This window comes from Neopsephotus bourkii, unplaced genomic scaffold (genome assembly GCF_033783945.1).
Source record: "Neopsephotus bourkii isolate Nb327-2 ecotype Australia unplaced genomic scaffold, CSIRO-AGI_Nbou_v1 NB_533, whole genome shotgun sequence".
Classification (NCBI taxonomy): Eukaryota; Metazoa; Chordata; class Aves; order Psittaciformes; family Psittacidae; genus Neopsephotus; species Neopsephotus bourkii.
In genome coordinates, this window is record NW_026901034.1 from 2,416,801 (window position 1) to 2,434,486 (window position 17,686).

Consider the following 17,686-nt stretch of genomic DNA (forward strand, 5'->3'; position numbering starts at 1 on the left):
AAGTTATTCATCAATAAGATGAACTCAAGACAACCCAGGGGGAGGGGAGGAGGCAGAGTACATTGAACTCTTTTACACTGGATGGATACAATCTGACCTCCAGGGATACTGGTTGGTCCTCTACAATGGTAAAAATAGCCAGGTCTACTGGGTGTTGGACCTGTCTGGACACCACACAGATGAGCTGGGTTACTTCTTGGTGGGGAGCAGCACCATGAGCCCAGCACCCATGATCAAGCTACCCCCCACACCATCTAGAATGGAGCGGGCACTGTGGCTCTCTACTACAGCAGCACCACCCTCTACAAGGTGAACGTGACTGTGACTGCGGGGGGGATGGTAGTTGCCGTGGTGTACACGTCCCAGATGCTGGAGAAGGCAACCCAGCTGCTCACAGTGCTGGTGCCAGGGCAGAGCATCCTCTATGAAAAGAGTTCTCACAGCACTAAGGATGAGTCTCTGAGCCACTGCCACAACCTGAGCACTAAACTCCAGAGCAGTTTCCAGGTGGGTTGACAGCAAATTTCCTTTCTCCATCCATAGTCACAGGAGGGCAGCAGTTGTGTTTTCCGTATGCCCTTTATTTGGGAAAGTGGGTCATTCTTGTGTGCCACATCTACCTCATGCCATCTGCTGGTGCTCTCACCAGGCCTCACCTCCCTGCCCCATCCACCTGCCTGTTGACAGCCAGGTGAGAGCTCCCTGCCTTGTGCAGCGTGGCTCGGAACCAGGAGATCCCTCAAGACAGCTCACATGCCACCAATGACAGAATGAGGGAGTCTGCTTCTGAGCAGCATCCTGGACTTTCAACTTACCCTAAGCCAGATGTGGAGCCACCTCCACAGCCCTGCTTATCTGGTGCTGGCTTTTGGATGTGTAGCACAGCACATCCCTGAAATCAGCTTCCTGCAGGGCTAATGTGTGAAGGATATCCCTTGACCACTGGTGTGATGGATTCATGTTAAAATGCATCTGAACTGTTCCTTTTAATTTCAAAATATCTAGTTTCAGATAGTTCCCTAGAAGGAATATGTATGTTTTCCCTGTACAAAGTTGGGTAAGGGAGGGCTTTGCTGCCCCACTGCTGATGCCTGCTGGGATAAGGCTGGTACAGAGGTTTGCTCAGATCCAAAACTGGGGCAATAAAACTCTAGAAGCAGAGGAGGTCTGCGTTTGCAGTGGGAGAGGACCACAAAGAAGCTTTTAAACTCAAAGAGGGGACATTTAGATTAGACATTAGGCAGAAGTTCTTCCCTGTGAGGGTGCTGAGATGCTGGCACAGGGTGCCCAGAGAAGCTGTGGCTGCCCCTTCCCTGGCAGTGTTCAAGGCCAGATTGGACGGGGCTTGGAGCAACCTGGTCTGGTGGAAAGTGTGCCTGCCCATGGCAGGGGGTTGGGACTGGGTGAGCTTTAAGGACCCTTCCAGCTCAAACCAGTCGGATTCTGTGATTGTACAAAGTGCTCCCAACAGCAGGGAAAGAGAATTGTTCCTAGCCATAAGGGTGGGAGCAAAAGGCAGGGATGGGAATGCATGGTGATGGGACCCCATGGTCAGGACAACCCTTGTGCAGATGGTGAGGTGAGGAGCAGCTGGTGTGAGGCAGAACCACCACGTCCTCCTCATGCCTCAGGAGGGAGCTGGAGGATGCACAAGGAAGAGGTGACGCAGTGAGCCACTCTACATTGGAGAGCAGCGTTGGCTGCAGCTTTTGTGTCTCCCCGCAGGTGACTGTGGTGATGCCACTGCAGGAGAACTTGTGCAGCAAGTCCTCAGTGCTGGTCCCTCCTGCTGTCTGCATCAGTGAGCTCTGTGCCTCAGAGGAACCTTGATCTTTTTGGATCCAAGCAGTATGGCTCAGTCCTCACTCCAGAAGCAAAAGTACAAGGGTGTTTCCAGCCCCTGCAAAGGCCATGGTTGGATCAGCTTGGGGCAGTCAAGACCTGGGTAAAATGAAACAGAGGTTCCTCCTCCAACTCCAGCCTCCAGAGAGGGGCAGGCAGTGGACCTCTCCCTCCTCTCCCAGCATGAGAGACCACTCTGTACTCAACTGTGTGGTGGGGCATGTCTCTTCTCCACTCCCCTGTGAGGTTGATGAAGGAGAGAAGCTGCTGTACATGGTGGTAGAAGGCTACCAGTGAAGACTCACCCTGCAGGGAGGGCGGAAGGAGGATGGGATATGGGCTCTGTAGAATCTCTGCTTCTGAAGTCAGGCATGAAGCCAAGTGTTTTGGAAGGGGTATGCAGCTGGGAGCTTATTAACAGCCCCAAGGTGTACCCAGAAAACCGTATCTCCTTCCACATGGACCCTGCACCAAAGGAGGATGCTGGAAAGCTCAGAAAGGGTCTTGGTGAGCTCCCTAGAGGAGAAGTGCTCCTGTGGCATCTCTGAGCTCTATCTGCAGTTTGCAATGCCCTCCTCCTTCCCTCATCCACAATGCTCATCATCAGGATGGTCCCTTCTTAAGCCAAACTTGCAGGCTTGCACTCCTTCAGTGTCTTATACATTTTTGAAATACCTGGACCAAAAAGTCACTTCTGGAAGTGACCTATAGCGTTTGAAGGATGGGAAGAAACATTTCCTATTTTCTGTCTGGTTTTGTAAGGAAGTTACAAAAGGCCAAGGTTGGATGGGGCTTGGAGCAACCTGGTATAGTGGAAGGTGCCCCTGCCCATGTCAGAGCTTTGGAACTGTATGAGCTTTAAGGTCCCTTGCCACCCAAACCAATCCATGATTCTATGAAGTGAAGGATTCACAGCTGTGTTTTGTCTCCCTCATCTTTTTGACCCTTTGAAACACTTCAGACAGCTCTCACTACTGGGTAGAGATCTTGAAGTTACAAAGTGTAGTACAAAGTATTCTACTGGGTTCCAAGTCCCTTTTATCACCAAAGGTTGGGTATGTGCTCAAGTTACCCGCAGTAAAGCATGGCAACATAATTTCTGAGGGAGAAAAGCATGGGAGCAGGAGGGTTTTACTGGAGCAGGGCATGAGGTCATGGGAGCAGTAAGTTCCCAAACAGCCAGAGAGTTTCTGACCGCCTGTGTTGTTCCTCTGCAGAACTGAACGTGATGTGCGTGGGCTTCCTGGCAAAGGTCTGGGACCAGGCATGGGCTCGGCAGCCAGAGCAGCAGCACTCCATTGAGACATGGTGCTGGTGCTTCCTGGCCAGCCCCGACCCCTTCACAGTGAATGGCAGTGTGCTGAAAACCAGCCCTGAGTGCATTGCTCCCAAAGCCACCCTGTCCGTGTCACACGGCGCTGGTGAGCAGGAAGCAAAGCTGAGCATGGTGATCTGCTTCCAACACAGAAAGCAGGCCTGAGACCAGGGTTAGGATACTTCCCCACGTGAGAGGGGCAGTGCAGGGCAAGCCACCAGACTGGGCTTCACCAGCTAGCTCCTTGCTTTTGGAGCTCTTGGACAAACGGCTCAGAAGCCCAGTTGCTCAGAGCAGGAGCTGGGACCTAGGCTGGAGCTTGCCAGAGCCAGCACACTGTGAGGATGCAACCAAGGGGTGGAAGAGGGGCTCTCCACCTCAGGAGGCTGGTACAGCCCAACCTGTTGTCACCCATTGAAGCTGTGTGTGCCCCCATCATTAGAAGTGTTCAGCGCCAGCTTGGACAAGACAACCAACAAGGGACAAGAGGGAATGGCTTTAAACTGACAAAGGGTTGAACTAGATCATGTTGAAAGGTCCCATCCAATCCAATCCAGCCCAACCCAACCCATTCTGTGACCTCTTAGTGGCAGTCTGTGCTGCGAGAGATCCTGGCTACAATACTCTGTCTCTGCCCTTGCACTCTCCGCTTCCTCCAGGAATGGGAAATTGCCCTGTTTCTCATGGGATCTCTCCTGCTCATGTTCTTGTTGGTTGGCCTGGCATTTTACTTCATCAAATTGTGAGAAACCATCTTCCTATCTGCCTTACATTTCTCACTCTCTTTCCCCAGTGCTTCCTTTCTAATTGATATGCAGTGACCTGCTCCTTCTCCCAGGTGATCACCTACATTCTTCATCCAGACACTCCAATATGTTGCTCTTAATTTTTTTTTGCAGCAAAGCCCCTTTGCTTTTGGTTCTGCAGGAGGTTAAGGGAAGCATGAATGAAAACATGCACAATGCTAGGCATGTCAGTGGGCACAGTGTAAAGACCATCAATCTTACTTAGAGCATGTGGTGGGAGAGCAGAAAGCTGAAGGCTTGTGGCACACAAAGGCAGTGAGAGCTAATGCTTTGGCTGCAGGGAAGAGCCCTTTCTTTAGAGCAGGGTGGAAGCAACAGACAGCTTAGGATTGATTACCTTGCTGGGAAACAGCTTCCACATTATAACATGGCAGCACTGTAAATAATTGCTTGAAGTTCTCTAATGTCAGCAGGCAACGTGCAGTTTAACAGGCTGTATGTTTAAAATGAATGTTATGGGGGATGGGTTATTTAACTAGCCCAAGTGATTTTTTACCATTCATTTTTACTAATCTGATGTACAAGAGTTAGAAAGGAAGAAAGTCCTTAAAATTCATCTGGGGAATAGAAAACTGTGAGTAACTTTTTAAAGACATTTTAGAAATATCGTAAGTCAGGTTTAGGGAAGCTGTTTCAGAAACTACTGTGGGTTTAAGTTGATGTACACGTGCCAGGTGATGGCAGGAGTTCTGCTCTTGGTTTTCCCCAAAACATTAACAAAGACCTTAGGAAACTGTGTGCCTGCTGAAGGCAGATCCAGCGTCTTCATTTCAAGTGCCAAGGAAAATGCAGGTTAGTTGTGCAAAAGAGCAGAGTGACTGATTTCCCATTTCCCTTTGTCTTTTGCTTTTTAGACACGCCCAGAACTACACCAACATTGAAATGAGCGACCACGGGAAGACAGTAGCAGAGTTCTAATGCTGCCAGCACAGCAATGGGACAGCCATGTGTCTGGGGAGGTTACACACACTGCTGCTGCAGGGACCTGGGAAACACCTGGGGGGGGTTGGATGTGAGTACAGCTCTGTGTGTGTGTGTGCTCACAAATACGTGGATTATGTTCAGCAATGGCAGGGGAGCTGGGAGCAGCGGGAAGTACTGAACTGCCCCAAGCAAGGCTTGGATTTGCAGGGCTCGTGGGGTTCAGCAGGACCGTGTGAGTGCTGTCATCTGGGAAGCAGGAGAGAAGGGAGGGTGAAACATTGCCAGCTGCTCCTTCAATGACATTTGGCAAAAGGAAGATTTATTCTGTGCTTAACTACAAAGTGTGAGAGAAAGCCATCACTTCGTTAGGGACCTCTAGACTTCATCCCCACCCAGCCCCTCTGCTGCTGCTCTGCAAGAGCTCCACATGCTCTGCATGCTGGCAGCATGTGTTTAGACATCCACTGGTGGATGCTGTTCCTGGACCAATGTCAGGCACACGTTTGCTCTGTGCAGGGACAGAAATAACACATCCTGGGGTTTTCTTTCTAGTCCCTCTATGTCTTGTATTGTATCCTGAAGCAAAGAACTGTTCTGCTCACTAGGGAGGACCACATGTGGTTTTGAGACCCCGGGGAGCTTTTCTTCTGGAAAGGGTGTTGAGCAACCTGTGTCCTCTCAAGCAGCTGGAAGGGCTCTTGGCAATCACTTATGGGACAATGTATGCATGGCCACAGCCTGGGGGTCTCGTGGCATGGCAAGGCAGGGGGGTACACAATGGGGATTACAGCAGTTGGATGTGTCCCAGGGGTGGCTGTCCTGGCTGTGTCAGTCTGTTGTGGCCTGCCACAGCCCTTCATCTCCTGGTACAGCACCAAGTCATGCAGCTGCTAATGTCCTTGTGGTGGGCTGGGGAAGCTCCTGAGCTGGTACTGAAACCAAGCCTTAAAGAGGGGGTTTGTGAGCTTCAGGTTGGAGGCCAATGCTAGCAAAACTGACCTATCCATGGCTGGCATCACCTAAGAACAGCAGCTGTGTGGGCAGCATGTCCCACAGCCCTAGAGAACAGAGGGGCTTCCCAGGCAAGCTCCCAAAGTGCCAGGATTGAGCATTGCTGTAGAGTGCAGGTAGCAGAGGTTGGGAGGTATTTCAAGAGTGTTTTGCCCCCAGCAGCCTGCCCCTTCCATCTGCATGAAGTGGATACAGCAAGGTGCTGTGCAGGGTGTCCTGTGGGCAGCACCACCGCAGCTCCTGCCTGGCACAGACAGGCTCTCTCACCCCACCGTACTGCCCAGCAGCCTACCTGTTTCTGCAGGATGATCGTTCTGTCCACAAGCTGCTTCTTCACCATCAGGGCTGGGTTCCTGGCCAGGGGTGCACTTGGCCACTCTTGGCTGGGCAGGGGCTGGTGAGTGCTGGCCATGATCCCTGGAGCCAAGAGAGCACCTGTGGAGCTGCCATCGCCTGCAAGGGACAGAAAGAGAAACGCCTTGAAAGGAGACTCCGGGGCAACCCAGTGCAGGGCTGGGAGTCCTTTCCCTGATCCAGCATTGCTGAGGGTGCCATGGCAGTGACCCCTGTTGGAAGCCAGGCCTTACCATTCCCAGGGGGCAGCCCCATGGGGAAGGCCTCGCTGCTCTGCCCACCGCCCTGGCACAGTGAGGCTGGGCTGACACTCTGGGTGCCCTCCTTGGTGTCAGGGCCAGCTGCGGGGCCCTGGCTGACCAGTGGGTCCCCACCAGGCACTGCGGGGGAAAAGGGACCTGCCAGCTTGGGCAGCTTGGTCTCTTGTCCTTGCAGTGGAGGCTGGGGCTCATCTGTGTCCCAGGCAGCTGACACCAGCACCCGCTCCACACTTTTCTGCTTGAGGAAGAGGTACACTGCCTGTGGCATCACGTAGATGTCATCCAGCTCCAGCACCTTCTTGATCTTGTGGAAACTCAGCCCGGCCCTGCACAGCTCCACAATCCTTCTCTTAGCATGGTCATCCAGCCGGCCCATAGCTCCCAGGACCTCCCCTAGCCAGCACCTACATCCCCCCTGTGGTGACAGCAGCAGCACCCTAACAGCACCAAGCCCCATGGTGGTGCTCAGACCCTGCTAGTACTCTGCTGCTGGGCTAATGGCCCTGGCTGTGGATCCACAGGGTGCCATCCCCAGCTTTCAGCAGTGACCCAGCTCCCAGCCAGAGAGGAGGAAGGAGCTGGCTCTTCCCACCAGAGCTACTAGGGACAGTCCAAACCCTGTCCCTAGCTCACACAGAGCCCCCTTGGAGCTGGAGGTCCAGCCTGGTCCCCCTGTCTGCTAAAGGCACAGAGGATGGTAACAGACTTGGCTGTGTCCTGTCCCCCAAACCGGACATCAATTCTGCACTGACAGCAGCACAGGGAGGAATTAGGAGTGGAGTCAGCAGCAGTTCAGTATCTTGGGAAGCTCAGTGTGAGCCCTGGCAAATGGTGGTTCAGTGCACAAGGCTGGAAGGTTCCTACCAGAGCTTCACATCTCCTTGGTGGTCTGGAATGGGACCAAGCAGAACCTGGGAGGCCCATGATTGCAACATCTCCATGGGAACTGCTTGGACTGCAGAGCCTGCACTTCGCATTTGAAGAGGACACTATCCTGTACCTTTGGGAGAAATAAAAGCAACCACCTATACACCAGTTGTAAAATGGCACAAGTGTAAGTGTAATGACAGTACCTCCCATGCCTCCGTGTCCTTCCCAGGGGCACAACCCTGGCTGGTGGCTCAGGAGGTGTCACACTCATGGTGCACGCATATGTGATGTAGCAGGGATGGTGCTGCTGGTGTGGTCCCTGCATGCGTGACTCCTCTGGGTCACATCTCAGAGCCAAGCACCATGGTAGGACCAGCCCATTTCCTTGCTGCAGGTATTATGACAGGGGTGGGTCAGGATGTGCAGTGCTTGAAGCTGTGTCTTTGAGTCACGCACCTCAGTTATTTTGCATTGCTATTGTTATAAAGCCATAAAACTTAACGTTACTTAGAATTGATTCTACTTATTTACAAAGGTTTATATTTTGTGCCTTTTCGTCTCAAATCCCCCATTTTTCTGTTCTTTTGCAAATCCTTTTGCAAATCCTTTACTACCATTATCATCTAGAGTCTTTTTTAAATAATTTCCTGTTTCTACTTGATGTTGATTTCATTTCTCTTCCAATCTTCATAATTCATCATAGATCGTTTACAATACCAGAAGGAACATTGTATCATACCACAAGTAATCAATATTAAGACAATATTAATATTCCTCCAACCAGTTGCCTCAACCAGGACAGATTTGATAACCACAAAGTTAACTTTTTCCATATTTCTTCAAAACCCCAGGAGACATGGGGATCCACAGAGGATGATCATCCCAGGAGAATAATTCTTGCCCATTTCATTAAATACTTTAGTTTGTTTCCACGTTTCCTCCAGATCTGTTTCAATTCTGCCACTTTGATCTATGTAGGAACAGCAACTTTCATTGACTATGGAACAAACCTCTCCTTGTGAAACCAATAACATGTCTAGAGCCATTCAGTTTTATAATACCACTTTAGATACGCTAGTTATCTCTTTTTGTTCTGCTTGGATTATACCAGTAGTTTTACTTTCTATTTCCTCTGTGGTTGCTGAGATATTTACGACTGCCTTCTCTAATTCGCTTACTCCCAAAGATGGATTTAGCCATCTCACAAAACTATGAAATGCGGTGTTCCATTCAGCAATAGGGTTAAACCCTCACTTAATCTGTTTAGCAAAACTTCTAACCCAGGCTCCAGAAGGATACATGTCAATAATAGTAAGACTGGGTATCACAGCACCTAAGGTACATGCCCGCTTCCAGTTGTGGGGTAGTCTTATAAGCATTTTCTTCACATAACCAATACCGTCCTTTCCCTTCAGGAACAGGCCACCACTGAACTACGATACAATCTATATTAATAGTGTGATTGGAATTTGAATGGTGACCTACATCTGTGGCATTTAAACAAACATAATCTCCTACTCTGGTTCCTGTAAACAGGTATAGTATTTTTTACTTGGATTAGGATTAACTACCCCAAATCTTAACCTTTCTCTCAGATGTAGACTACTAGTGTTCACCCACAAATTTCTCCATGAGATAGTGTTGGTAATTGGAATGCCAATTAATGGAACGTCCAGATTTTCTCCTGATTTAGGCAATTGTGCACACACCCAACAGTCACTATGATTAAAAACTTTAGTAACATTTAGTAACATTTTAGTAACAAGTTTTGGTCCCAAGCTTGTATGCCAGTTATCATATAAATCCAAATTATGACTGACACAATTTTATACGTAAGGGTCCTGAAGGTTCAATCCGTCGTATCTTCTCTGGCTCTGGTGCTTTCTTCATTCTTGAATAATGTATCCAAGCAGGTTGTTCCTTTATCTTCACTGCTGTAAAGGTGGTCGATAATATCTGGTACAGTCCGCTCCACTTCTCCTGTAGAGAATCTCCTGTGAAGTGGTAGTAACAGCATACCCTGCCTTTCATTCACCATTTTTCATGAAACTACTACCATCAGTAAACCCAGAATCAGCATCTTCCAAAGGTTTTTCTTTCAAATCTGATCGGCTCAAATATACACTCTCTATAGCGGCCAAGCAGTCATGTGTTAGTGGTTCTGTTGACTGTTCCTACAAAAAGGATGCAGAACATAATCATGAATTCAAAGTCTGCACCATCCAGTCATTCCCAAGAATGTCTGGAGCTCCTTGACGGTCACAGTATCACAGTAGGTTAGAGATTGGAAGGGACCTCAAAAGATCATCTAGTCCAATCCCCCTGCCGGAGCAGGAACGCCTAGATAAGGTTACACAGGAACGTGTCCAGGCGGGTCTTGAATGTCTCCAAAGAAGGAGATTCCACAACCTCCCTGGGCAGCCTGTTCCAGTGTTCCGTCACCCTCACTGAGAAGAAGTTTCTTCTCAGGTTTAAGTGGAACCTCTTGTGCTCCAATTTGTACCCATTACCCCTTGTCCTTTCATTGTTTGCCACTGAGAAGAGCCTGGCTCCATCCTCGTGACACTCCCCCTTTATATATTTATATACACTAATAAGGTCACCCCTCAATCTCCTCTTCTCCAAACTATAGAGACCCAGCTCCCTCAGTCTTTCCTCATAAGGGAGATGCTCCACTCCCTTAATCATCTTAGTTGCCCTGCGCTGGACTCTCTCCAGCAGGTCCCTGTCCTTTTTAAACTGAGGGGCCCAGAACTGGACACAATATTCCAGATGAGGTCTCACCAGGGCAGAGTAGAGGGGAAGGAGGACCTCTCTCGACCTACTAACCACCCCCCTTCTAATACAACCCAGGATGCCATTGGCCTTCTTGGCCACAAGGGCACAGTGTCGGCTCATGGTCACCCTGTCGTCCACCAGGACCCCCAGGTCCCTCTCCCCTACACTGCTCTCTAACAGGTCGTTCCCCAGCCTATACTGGAACCTGGGGTTGTTCCTGCCCAGATGCAGGACTCTACACTTTCCCTTGTTATATTTCATCAAGTTATTCCCCGCCCAGCTCTCCAGCCTGTCCAGGTCTCTCTGGATGGCAGCACAGCCTTCTGGCGTGTCGGCCACCCCTCCCAGCTTAGTGTCATCAGCAAACTTGCTGATAGTACACTCAATTCCCTCATCTAAATCGTTGATGAATATATTAAATAATACTGGTCCCAGTACCGACCCTTGAGGCACTCCACTAGATACAGGCCTCCAACTAGACTCCGCCCCATAGACTACAACTCTCTGGCTTCTCTCCTTCAGCCAGTTCACAGTTCACCTCACTACCCGATCATCCAGACCACACTTCCTCAATTTAGCCGCAAGGATGCTGTGGGAGACCGTGTCAAACGCTTTGCTGAAGTCGAGGTAGACCACATCCACCGCTCTACCATCATCCATCCACCGTGTTATTTCCTCATAGAAGGCTACAAGATTGGTCAAGCACGACTTCCCCTTGGTGAAGCCATGTTGACTGCCCCTCATAACCCTCTTATCCTTGATATGCCTTAAGATGGCACCAAGGATAAGGTGTTCCATCACTTTCCCAGGAATGGAGGTGAGGCTGACCGGTCTATAGTTACCCGGGTCCTCCTTCTTGCCCTTTTTGAAGACGGGAGTGACATTTGCTTTCCTCCAGTCCTCAGGCACCTCTCCCGTTTCCCAAGACTTGGTAAAGATGATGGAGAGCGGTCATGGAGTTTGACAACTGGCTTATTTTCTAGTGGTTGCAAGTTCTCTCTGTCCTCCTGTTATTTCATATCCTGGGATTTCAGATGCCCAAACTCCTGGGTATACCTGATTGAGAATTTCTTCTACTTTGGGTGAATTGGACTTCCTGATTTCCTTCCTCTGAGGAAAGACCCATTGTGGTGCATTTTCACATAGTTTCTCTGAGCTTGTCCAGAAACTCTGTTGGCAACCCCTTTGGCCCCTGTCTTATTTCAAACAGCACTGACCAGTTTACTGCTTTAGGTATAGCGTTTTCAAGCCCCTATTTAATCCAATGTTGATATCTCTTTAGAGATGCATAATCTCCAGCATCATTATAACCCCAATCTGGAGCTGTAAAGGGAATATGATCTTCAACCCTCCCAGCCATTGCCCCTGCAGTAATCTAAGCATTTACCTGAGTACAAGCAGTTTTTATAACCAATTGTTTTTCTGTCTCTCTTAATGCATCCAATATTACATCTATATCCTTCCAATCAGGATCCTGACTTTTTACCAGTATCTCAAATTTCTTAGCTACCCCTATGGGGTCATTTTGATCTTTTTTTGCCATCTGCTTCCAATTACCCAAATCTCCTAAAGAAAAATTCACTTTTATCCTGCTACATCCCTTTGATCCCATTGCTTCCCTAAGAGGGGCTTACAGGACAGTCTTAGTTTTATTAAGGACATGGGTGGCAACAGGAGTGGAGGGAATTTTCTCTACACTTTGTTCTGTTCTTGCTCTTCATCTGAAACAGAGGATTCCTCCTGAATCGGAGGTGATCTCTGATCCAGTACCTTTGAGGAAACATAATCCTCCATTCTATCCTCAACCATGTTATCCTCAGCTCTTAAGTTTCAAACACGTTTCCCCAATATCACAACCAGAACAACATCTTTCCAATCTATTCCCAGCCTGCTTCCTTTCTTTTTTTAAAGCTAAAATTAAAGGATCTGAAGGTGCTATATTAATTCCACATTCCTTCTGCCATTCCAGGTGGTTTTGCAACATGAAAAACTGCATACATCACTTCATCCCATTTTCCCTGCTGCCTCAAAAACAACATTAATTGTAACAGTGTATTATAGTTCAGAGTTCCATTTTTAGGCCATTTCTCCTAGTCCTCCAGAGTATACAAAGGCCACCACTGGTTACAATATTTTACCAACATTTTCTTATTTACTGAGCCCCCAGGAGACACACACACACACACCCCGGTTCTTTTCAATGTGCCAGAATGCCCCCTAAAGGACTCTTTTTCAGTATCTCTCCACTCTGCTGGTTTCCCATTATCAGTCTCACATTCACACACGCACATGGGATCCCACAGACATGCTCCACACAGTTAACAACACTTGAGACAGAGACTAAAATCGTATCAAACAAACAAACAACAGTAAGAGTTATAACATCCTGTCACCAATACCAAAATCACAAGACCAAAATCATCACTATAACAAGCCACAACATAAATCGAATATCAGTAAGATCCCAAACCATTTCCACAAGACACCCCCTGTATCTTGTAGGACCCAAATCACAAGATGCCCCCTGCTTCTCGTGGGTGTATACCAAATGGACGCTAGCAGCCGGGTATATGCCTTTACCTACCAGATTTCATATCAGTCTGCAGAAGGCTTCCTAACCTTGCGTACGCTTACCAAACCAACCCAATTTAGTACCTTACAGACTATATAACAGAGTATCTTTTGTGAAGATGGTCTTTGTCTGCCCCCGCAGTGATCTGAATGAGTCGAAGGGTCCCTCCGGGAAAAACTCCCGAGGGCCCGAGGGAGCCCTGTCCTCAGCGGGTCCTGCAGCCGAGCAGAGCGGGTCCCATCTGGGGTGCTAAATTGATTCGGAGAAAACTCCAGGAACAAACTTGCCAACAAAGTTTTCAAGTTCACAAGCAGGTATTCTTTAGGGCGGCGCCGGGAGACACGGGGGATAGCTCCACCTAGCGTGTGTCCCTTTATTGCTACACAAGCCGCCCTTATATAGTCACTGGGCATACATACATATTCATGAGGCTACGTATTTCTCTTGACCCAGACTATGCCTCTACAGCCTGGTGCTAACTGGGGAATAGGGCATAAAGAGAAGGTGACAGGGTAAATAGCAGTGTGCACATGTAAAGAGTATTAGGATTGTATAGGGCACAGGGTAAAGCCAGTGTAAACATAGTACTATTTCCTCATGATTGAGGGAAGGAACAGTTTCAGGAACACAGGAAAATCCTCCCTGATGGTCAGAAGGTCCCAAGCCATGCAGCACAAAGCAGTTGTAAGGGATACAATTATGATTCGTGTCAGCAGCTTAGAAACCCTTGTAAGCATTGCACTTGGTATAAGAAGAAAGAAGAAATAATGTAATAATCATTTTTTTATATTAGTTAAGTACCATAAGAATTATATTGTAAAATTCTGAACACTTTGTAAACTTTAGAATATTGCTTAAAGGGAAACAGCTGTAACCCCCAATATATGCTTATGCAAGATTGTAATCACAATATATAGGAACTAAGTCTTAAGCAAATAACAGATGTCCGGTAGTGCCAACAATGCTTATACAAATTGAGCTCTTTGCAAAGGGATGATTTGTCACTCAAAGGTCACGAGATAAGGAAGAAGAATGATAAGGAAGAAGAATGATAAGGAAGAAGAATGATAAGGAAGAAGAATGAAGAGCAATCTTCAAGAAAGCAGGATAAGCAAGAAAACAGAACAAGGACCCTAACAACAGGATACCATAGACTCAGACAATACCCTAACAGGACACGTATGCAGGATGTAAAGAGCACAGATACCAGATGTGATAATGTATAAAAGAATAAAACCCAAAAGAGACAGCGTGCGTTGCTGGTGGAGTGAAGGCTCCCCTGCGCACCCAGCGCTGCTTGCTTATTGCCTCTCAATAAATTGTAAATAAATTAAATTTGGACCAAAACCCTGTCTATGCTAAATTTTTATAACACAGTGACACTGTATAAAATCACGTTGATGAATACATTTTTGTACAAAAAATCTTTGCATTGGATCAGCTCTCCTACAGCTCAAAGCCAACATTAACACCATATCACAAGGGCTAACACATTGAGCATGGTTGTGATTCTGTGCCTGTACCTGATAAAGGTCGGGTTTGTATTAAGAAAATATTTGGAGCATCCAAACCTCATATGAAGGCCTGTGGAACCACAGCTTGAAGGAAAAAGAGGCTTTCACAGACCTGGGGGAGAGGAACAGGCTGGATTTCACATCCAGGTTCAGAAATCCATTTCTGCTCTGGAACTCAACAAATTTGTCAGGCTGAGCTATTTGGACAAGAACAAATACTGCCAACATCTCCCTGCCCTGCCTTTACCTGTACAGTCAACATTAGCCTCTCTTTAAAGTGTTACAGAGCCTTAAGTATCTACTCTCCAAAGATACAGCCCTTCCAGCAGAGTTGCAAAGGCTAAACCACACGCACACCTTGATTTTCTAATGTCTTTCACATGGGTGAATAAGAAGCAAACAAATCACTGCATGGTATTTGTTCCTTGTGGTGCAAGGAGGTTTGAGGAAGGTTAACATTGAGCAGGCACATTTCTGCAGGGTCGAGGCATGCTTTCTAAGTGTTGCAGGAAAACAGAGAAAAAGTGCATCGTAGCACAATTTGTTTGCTAAAAGACATGAAATACAAATGTGTGCACAGGCACATTCGGGTGCAGATAGTCCTTAAGTGTTGAGCTTGTCCACGGCCTAGCTGCTGGTGTAGACTGCAAGCCTCAGACCTTGAGAGAGGGCAGGCTAGATGTTCAGACTGCTGCTGATGATTTCATTCAAGCGTTTCAGCTAAACTGCTACATTCACCTCCTTCTGCAGAAAACAGAGAAAACCCAGAAATACATTTTTTTTTCTGCTGTTCCAAACCTATACCAGTACTCAACACCGCAGTCATTGGAAATTGAGGCTCATCTCAACTCTATGCAGAGATACCCAAGGCAGTACTACACATTAGGTTGAAATATTTCCAAGCCTTCAGAAGACAAATCCCACATCCTCTAACTTCTGTAACAAAGCCACACAGACTATATTCTTGAAAGGCAGGCATACACCTAACCCCACTCTCATACAGCCGCAGGGGGAGTGACAGACTGAACAGGGAGATGACCCAAGCTCTTACAGCACAGGGAAAACACCAGTATTAAGATGTTGTGGGCTGAGACAGTGCTGCAGTTCAACCCTTACAAGCATGAAGCAATGTCTGGTGCAGGGCACCTTGCACCTCACCATGAAAAATGACTACCAGCAGTTTAGTGCTGCTGTTGGCAGAATAACCCACCGATTGCCTGGACCTCCTAGGACTCAAGGAGAGCTCTTTGCAGCCACACCCCTATGCTGCAGTGGCTCCAAACACAGAGCAAGTGAATGGGAAGGACAAAGGGAGTACCCAGTTGCAAGACAGTGCAAAACATAGGACAAGCACTTTCAGCCTCAAGTGGTAATGCAGACACAGTGACTAATTAGTCCTGACCACCATCTGCCACCACAAGTGGAGCAGTTCATCTGCAGCAGTGGCAGTAAATAGCACTGTTCTCATAAATAGCCTTGAGATGCAGGAGGGAAGGGATAGAAAAATACAGAGGCAAGACCCTACAGCACTTGTGGTGCTCTGTTCATTCCTCTCCTGCTCATCTACAATGTCTTGGCTGGAGCAGCTTTGTGGTTGTCTGATGCCTTAAATCCACCACCCGGCACTCTACTGACACAGGGGCAGTTTCTAAAGAGGGTCTGCACCTCTGCTGAAAAATTTCTGGGCAGGCTGCTGGGTTCAAGAAGCAGCTGGGGACAGCATTTTAGATGGGGCACACCACTCCCACCCTGACACTGAACCTCGGCATCCACTGAACCTCCAGAAGCCAGATCTCTGCATCCCCACTTGAGCGCATCACCAGTCTGCATGCTGGGCAGCAGTCATCTCCATCCAGCAGTGCTCTGCCAAGGGCCACAGGACCCCAGTGACACTGGCCTCTGGCCACCTCTCGCTGCCACTCACCCCCCGTTGAACTACCACTGCCAGAAGTTTCTCTTTATCTTTCCCCATCACTCTCCCAGCACCCAAACCAGCTGAATGCACAGAAGCAAACAGGCAGAAATCCACCTACAGGGAATAAAGGGGAGTACCAGGATCCTCTTAGGCGATGGCACCAACCTGCTGCCACTGCTGCATGCTCCCGCAGCTGTGGGCAGGCCAGGCCAGGGTCCCAGCACAGCACAGCTCTCCAGCAGCAAACTTTCTGGGGGGCTACTGCTCGATAAGCTCCTACCCTCTTTGTTTTGTTGAGGCAGAGCCAGCAAAGGCTGCTGGGAAGGTCACCCAGGAGGAGACTTATATACCCAGAGGGAGGAGCTCTCTCTTAATTCTTTCAGGGCAGCCTTGCTTCAGGACCATGAGGAGCAACATCACCTCTGCATTCTCAGAGCGCTGACCTGCCATCCATCCCATTTCCCACCACCCCTGTGTCAGATGATGGAGGATAAGCCCTACAGGAGGCAGCAGTGCTGTCTCAAGAGGTCCCATCCAGACCTTGCATGGGACTGCAGTGGTGACCGTGGGCTGAGCTGCTGGCATCTACAGAAGATCTCAGTGGTGCCGTTCACTGAGGTGGACACATGCTCTGTCTGACCTGTTCTCCCAGACGAGATGTTCAAATATCTCTTTTTGCTCAGGCTTGGCCTTAAGGCTCAGTCCTGCTGACTGTTCAGCAGCCACTGGCACCCTGGTGCCACAGTCCTGGGGATGGTCCTGCTGCTTACAGCTCTGTGGGGAGCTGCTTCAGGGAGACAAATATTAGGAAATATCTTTTTTTTTTTTTTTTTTTTCCACAGTAGCATTATTTTTCTGTTTGTTCAGTGAATTCACCTGACCACCCTTGGAGAGATGACAGCCATTATGTGAGCATAAGGGTGTGCATGGCCTTGGAACCAGCCAGCCAGTATGGCTTTGCTACAGCTGAAAGAGGATAAAAGTTTAAATATCATGCTCTAAGGCTAACAGCAGTCAGCAGAGTAAGTGGGCCCAAGCCTGGTGTCCATTCCCCCATCCGAAGGAAGTACAATCTTTCCTGTGGGTCCTTTTCTCCACAGCAGGCTAGATTGCAACTGAGCACTAAAAGGCTGTCACTAAACAGTACAACCTGCTGAAAGCCACAGGTCCTGTGGGTACGGCAGGCTGAAATATCTGCCTTGTCTTTGTGGGGCCTAATCTTTAGCCCATATTGCCATTTACTGAATCCAAGTGGTGGCACTTGCCATCTTCCATAAAGTGTTTTCAGATTAGCAGCTAGAATGTGCTACACAAGAGGCCTGGAGCACAGGTATGATGAGGAACACCTGAGGGAACTGGGGGGGTTTAGTCTGGAGAAGAGGAGGCTCAGGGGGAACCTTATCACTCTTTACAACTACCTGAAAAGATGGAGCCAGGAGGTGGCTGGTCTCTTTTCCCAAGTAACAAGGGGTAGGAGAAGAGAAATGGCCTCAAGCTGTGCCAGGGGAAGTTTAGACTGGATATT

At 48.4% G+C, this 17,686-nt stretch overlaps 1 protein-coding gene across 1 annotated transcript; it reads right to left on the reverse strand.

Moving 5' to 3' along the window:
- Positions 1-5,106: 5,106 nt before the first annotated feature.
- On the reverse strand, positions 5,107-7,921 carry LOC133210936 (uncharacterized). Its single transcript, XM_061350829.1, has 3 exons — positions 6,486-7,921; positions 6,191-6,351; positions 5,107-5,133 (listed from the first exon to the last, which is right to left on the reverse strand). The coding sequence occupies exons 1-3, from the start codon at positions 6,967-6,969 to the stop codon at positions 5,107-5,109; spliced, it is 672 nt and encodes a 223-aa protein (XP_061206813.1). The 5' UTR covers positions 6,970-7,921.
- Between the last annotated feature and the right edge of the window lie 9,765 nt (positions 7,922-17,686).

Coding starts and splice junctions, on each gene's coding strand:
- LOC133210936 (XM_061350829.1), bottom strand. CDS start 6,969: ATGGGGCTTGGTGCTGTTAGGGTGCTGCTGCTGTCACCACAGGGGGGA. Junction 6,352..6,485: donor GGGGCTGCCCCCTGGGAATG/GTAAGGCCTGGC, acceptor TGTCCCTTGCAG/GCGATGGCAGCTCCACAGGT. Junction 5,134..6,190: donor CGATCATCCTGCAGAAACAG/GTAGGCTGCTGG, acceptor CCTGCTTCCCAG/ATGACAGCACTCACACGGTC.